The sequence below is a fragment of the Myotis davidii genome, unplaced genomic scaffold, assembly GCF_000327345.1.
Source record: "Myotis davidii unplaced genomic scaffold, ASM32734v1 scaffold5979, whole genome shotgun sequence".
Taxonomy (NCBI): Eukaryota; Metazoa; Chordata; class Mammalia; order Chiroptera; family Vespertilionidae; genus Myotis; species Myotis davidii.
In genome coordinates this window covers 6,923-12,974 of record NW_006289948.1, presented here as the reverse complement: position 1 = coordinate 12,974, position 6,052 = coordinate 6,923, and the positions used below count along the sequence as shown (strand labels likewise).

At 36.8% G+C, this 6,052-nt stretch overlaps 1 protein-coding gene across 1 annotated transcript; it reads right to left on the bottom strand.

The window, feature by feature from the left end:
• Window positions 1-313: 313 nt before the first annotated feature.
• LOC102761202 (olfactory receptor 4F6) lies at window positions 314-1,222 on the bottom strand. Its single transcript, XM_006762719.1, has one exon. It carries the CDS (start codon window positions 1,220-1,222, stop codon window positions 314-316), a length of 909 nt encoding a protein of 302 aa, XP_006762782.1.
• Between the last annotated feature and the right edge of the window lie 4,830 nt (window positions 1,223-6,052).

Here is a 6,052-nt window from a genome sequence, read left to right as displayed (position 1 = left end):
TGGACAATAAGCCATATGTTGACTTTCAAAAAGTATTATTTAACATTTATATTTATTCTATTGCCACTAAAGAGAGGTCAGACCATTGGTAAAAGAGCCACAACCTGTAGTCTTAGGTCTCTTATATACGCAGAGCCCAGAGATTAACACCACAATTCAATTTGGAGAAGAAAAAAAAATACAGGACACAACACATACTAGTAGATGGTGACATTCTGTTCCTTATTTAGTTCATATCCAAGTTCATATCCATCTGAAATTCTAGTATACTTTGCCTTTTTATACATCCTCAGTATATTTAAGAAACTTTAATTCATAACTGAATGCATAGTCTCCTCATCTCTTTATTCCTAAAAGTATAGATGACTGGATTTAGAAAAGGAGTGATAACTGCATCAAAGATTGCCAGGAACTTATCCATGTGTGATGTGGGAAATGGCCACATGTAGAAGAAGATTAATGGCCTAAAGAACAGAACAACCACAGTGACATGAGCTGACAGAGTGGAGAGGGCCTTGGACATACTGCTACCTGAAGATTTTTTCTGAACAGTCACCAAAATAAAGATGTAAGAGATGATCAAAATTAAAAAGGAAACCACAGAAATAAATCCACTGTTGGCAGTAACCATGAATTCCAATGTGTAAGTTTCTATGCAAGCAAGTTTGATAAATCGAGGAAGGTCACAAAAAAAGCTGTCTAATTCATTAGGGCCACAGAAAGGCAGGTTTACAACAAAAGCCAATTGAGTCACTGAGTGAATAAGGCCAATAATCCAGGAAGTGACTAGAAGCAAAATGCACCTCTGTGGGTTCATGATGGCCAGGTAGTGAAGGGGCTTACATATGGCAACGTATCTATCAAAGGCCATGGCGGTGAGCAGAACCATCTCTGTACCCCCAACTGCATGGATAAAGAAGATCTGAGCTACACAGCCCACAAAAGAGATGGTTTTACGCTTTCTTAAAAGATCGTAAATCATTTTAGGAGCTGTGGACGAGCAAAACATCAAGTCGCTGATGGAAAGGTTGGCCAGCAGGAAGTACATGGGGGACTGTAAATGAGGGTCAGAGATCACAGCTAGCACAATGAGGAGGTTTCCCATCAGGCTTGCCACATAGAACACAATGGAAAAGAGGAAGAGGAAAAGCTGGATCTCCCTTGAACTGGAGAGTCCCAGGAACACAAACTCAGACACCATAGAGTCATTGGCTTTGTCCATTGCCTCTCTCTGTCAGCAGTGACAACTCTCATGAAACCTGAAAGAAGAGAGTAAGGAGACATTTGTTTAGGGAAAATGGCACTGACCTTACTTAATCTTGGGCAATTAATAGTTAACAAAAAACTAGACAAAGGCTGATGTATGCCTTTGGAGACCATTTCAGTCACAACACAACCCATATTCCTTTGTTTTATATTTCATTGCCAAAATAGATTGTACAGAGTAAGAATCCTTTTACTTATTTGAATGGGTAGTTCTGTTGTATTTCTAAATGTCATTATTTCATATTTATATATCACATATGACCACAAATTAAAGGCTTTTTGTAAATTATTTAACTATCTGTATATATAAAAGCCGTCGTCCGGTCGCTATCTTGCACACTGACCACCAGGGGGCAGATGCTCAACACAGGAGCTGCCCTCTGGTGATCAATGCGTTCCCACAACCAACCTCCTGCATTCCCTTCCCCCCACCCCCACCCCCCCAACTGGCTGGCCCTCATCAGCCTGATCTTGCTGGCCAAGCCAAGGGACCACACCCATGCACGAATTCGTGCACCAGGTCTCTAGTATGAAATAATTAAGTGACTGAGTTTCATAATTTGGACATCACTCAGTATATTGATACCATATCTATGATTGCATTGTCAAGTTCTTTCAAAATCCATATAAACAATTTTTAAGACCTGAGTTGTAAATTTCTGATCTCTGAAAATTAGGAAGACAAGATGAGTTATTTAGAGGAAGAAGGAAAGATAGAAGTAAAGGATGCCAGTGCATGGCCTCACCATTTTAGAAAGGGAGGATAAGTTCAAGAGAAAGTGACACTGTGGGTTCTGTGGAGGAGATTCTGACTAGATAGAGAGAGGAAAAGATGTGGGACAAGAATGACAATGATGAGTTATAAATCCCAAGTAGAAGAAAAGAGTAAGAGTGAAAATATCAGTGGTTTTACACATGCTTCTCTTTACCTATATATAAAATACTTAACCTTGTTCTGAATTAAATAAATGCATACCAACATAGCAAGACACTAGTGTTTTCTTAAAATTTTGGCAGAGATTTAAACATTTGAAAAAAATTCAGGATTTGAGGGGAAATGTGGAAACAGGTAATCTCATAACCAGTGATGGGAAAGTAAACTGATAAACATTTACCACTCATGGATATGGACAACAGTATGATGATTGCTAGAGGGGAGGAAGAAAAGGGGGAGGTGGAGAAGGGTTTAGGAGGGATAAATGGTGATGGGCAGCAACTTGACTTGGGGTGGTGAACACACAATAAAGTGTGCAGATGTTGGGTTGTAGAACTGAATTCTGTAGATTTTTGTTAACCAACGTCACCCCAATAAGTTCAATAAAAAGGAAAAAAAATACTCCCATCAACTTTTTCAAGAAGGTACTTTAATTATCCCTGATTTATGAAAAAAGAAACTGCAGCATAGAGGAACTAAGTAACTTGTCCAAGGTTCTACAACCAGTACATGGCAGTACACCAGGTTTGCTTAACTTCAAAAGACAGCTTTAGTTCATGCCATCACAATTTTGTGATGCTTCTCAGTGTTTTGTAGAATAGAGCACTGTTGTTTAGCAGGTCTCTCATACCAAGTTACCTGATAAGCCTTCAACCTGTTTCCCAAATGATTGATCTTATCATCCAATTGGGGGCAGGATAAAAGGGGTCAAATGGGGGAAAAAATGGTGGACATATGTAATACTTTCAACAATAAAGATTTTTTTAAAAAGAAGAAGAAAGTATTCCATAGAATTCCTGGATCCCCTCAATATTTCCTCTGGCCTTCTTTGAGAGTCAGAAACAATTATCCACAGCCTATTCATAAATTTGTATTTTTACCTCAGTCTCCTCTTCCAAGAAAAGTGACAGCAAGATGTATCACATGAGGTTCAGCCACTCAAAAGCAGTGGGGAAAGTTTTTTTCCCCCCACTGTCCTTTGAGGTCACTTCTTGGTGACCTTTCCTCTCTCATGTCACAGAATCTACTTACAAGTGGTACCAAATCTTTGTATGGAGCCATCACTGAATTCTCTTTTCCCATAGTCTAAGTAGAGCTTCTATTTGATTGGGCCTTCCATTCTTCTCTGAATTCTCCTCTATTTCTACTTTTTTCTCATTCTTTTCTCCCAGCCACATAGATTTTCATGCTTTTCTTCAAATACACCATGCATGCATGCTACTGCCTTAAAAACCTCTGTTTTGGTTGTTTCCTCTGTCTGAAATGCTTCAAATCTCTATATCCACATGACTAACACTCTCCCGTCCTTCAAGCTTCCTCTTCAGTCTCACATTCACAAGGAGTCCTTGCTCCTCCCAGCCCCACCCAACTCCTAATCCGCTTTATCTTTCTCTACTTTATTTACTCTTTTCTACAGTACTTATCACTTTCTCATATGCTATAAAATTTACTTGATTATTTTTAATTTTAAAAAATAAAATAAAACATTTACTAATTTGGCAATACCTTTCCAAAATTGTATATACTCTTATGCTTTGACTCAGCTATTCTACTTTTAGGGAGAAATTTCAGCATATATACAGTATGTGGGCACATGAACAACGTGGACAAATAAAAGATATAGAGATGTTTGCTGAAGCATTATTGCCTATAAGAGCAAAAACCTGAAAATAACTTAAACGTGTAGAGATAGAGGACTATTTCAATAATTTCTCTTAGACACAGCCATTTATAGTGCTGAAGTAGACCTAATTATACTTATACAGGATAGAGAGGAGGAAATGGGGGAGTATCATACTCATGCCTTCTGGCTTTTTAAATTATATAAATATATTATAATATTACATAAAGAAAACAATAAATGGATAAAAATGCCTAGGTTGACATAGCAAAAGAAACACACACATTAAGTACAATTATCTCTAAAGACTGGGGTTGAGAAAATTGTGCAGGAAAAGGAATCTTTTACTTTTCACTTTATGCTCTAACCTACTATCTTACATTTTTTCAGAGTATATATCAATTTTACTTAGAACATAGATCAATGTGTGTGGATCTGAAAAATTACACAATTTGTATCTTTAGAGATTCAAAGCTCCCAAAAATATAATCATAAGGTATCTCCCAAATTATAACACAGATCAAAGCTACTCCTCTAAAATATTCACTAATAATTTTATTATTCCACTCCTCTCTATATCTCACACTCTAAGCTAAACTACTTCCTCTTCCCTGGACATGCACTCATATGGTATTTACTCTTCCTTCATATACACTTTCAAATAGTGTGGCTCATGGCTTCCCTCCACATCCTTCGCTTGGCCAGCAATGCCCTTGCCTTCATTACATCTCTCATTCCTCCTATTCTTCAACAGCCCACTGTGCAAAACTCCTTCCTCTATGAAGTCTTCTTGACACCTTTACTTTTACATATACTAAATGAAGATAAATTCCTCTATATTCTACGTAACCAAGCCAAAACCCAAGTAGTAGTAGTAGTAGTAATAATAATAAAATAATAATAATAATAATAATAATAATTCATTAATGGTTTAGCAAAGGCCACTATTTAATTCCCTGTCACTGTAAAATATTTTAAATATATCTTTATAATGGCATTTTTAGACTTTATCTTGAAAATGGTATAAACAATATTCACATTAATAAAAAGCAACACAGCTTGGAATCAAGTTTCTTTCACAGGGATTTTTACCAGCAACATCCCCACTGATGCAATTTGTCCAAACAAATGATTGCATTCTAAATTACCTTCCTGGAAGCTGAAAGTTATTCCATCAGCTTCTGATTTCCACTCAATGCTAAATATTTTTTAATTTTCACACAAAATCTTATTTTATCTTCCCCCAAAATTCATTATTTTTATGTATCATATCTGCAGATTGTACAGTTAGATAATTCCTAGTGTTGGTAAAAAGTTGGAAAACTCATTGTTGTGACAAATGCTTCCTAGCCAGTCTTTCGTGTTCTATCTATCCTGAAAACTTGAGGAGCCATACTCTGTGCCAGTCTCCATAAACATCTTCCCTTTTAAACAAAGTCAGAATAATAGTTTAAATCTGATCTTTTCAGTGAAGAACAGAGTGAAACTCTCCACTTAAGTCACTACTGCAAAAGGAAAATAGATTATCAATGGGAATCAGCAACTAAGTTCCAGTATGCCTTTGCTGGATCCTGAATCCCACTACCCTGTTAACATGGAGCATTGACTTCTGCCCACACTCCCACCACGAAGCATAAGATGTAAGGAAAGAGAGATAACTTAGAGGTCATCTAGTGTACAGTTGACTCCCTTCTCTTTTCATGTCTGCTCATCCTTGTGCTAACCAACACAAATAGGTATCAAATTATAAATAATATGGGCTTACCACCAATTTAAACAAGGCTGACAATTCTAAAGTACTTTTTAAAGTATCTCAATGTTTGTTGTCACTCAGATAAAGATTTGTAATTATCTACTTCCTAACCTTAGTCTCAAATTATTAACAAGGTTGAGTTTAAATTGGAATTGATGAAAAGTAATGAATTTTTTAAAGAAATCTTCAATCTGATCACCCTAAATTTTCTCCACTAGTTTGTTCTTCTCCATATGAGTACAAGAGCTCTGGACACTTCAGAATAGTAGAAAGATGTACAGGAATGGTCACTGGAGTTGCATGCTTCCCAGCTGCTATCAATGCAGCAAGTCTAGTAGGAGCCTGTTGCTGCTAGGATCTGAATGAAACTTTGCTAGTAACTGTAAAATCCTTTGATTTTAGAGTTAAGAAAACCAAAGTACAGAAAGGATACATGGATTTTCTTACACTAAGGAACAAGTTGATGATGGAAAACCCA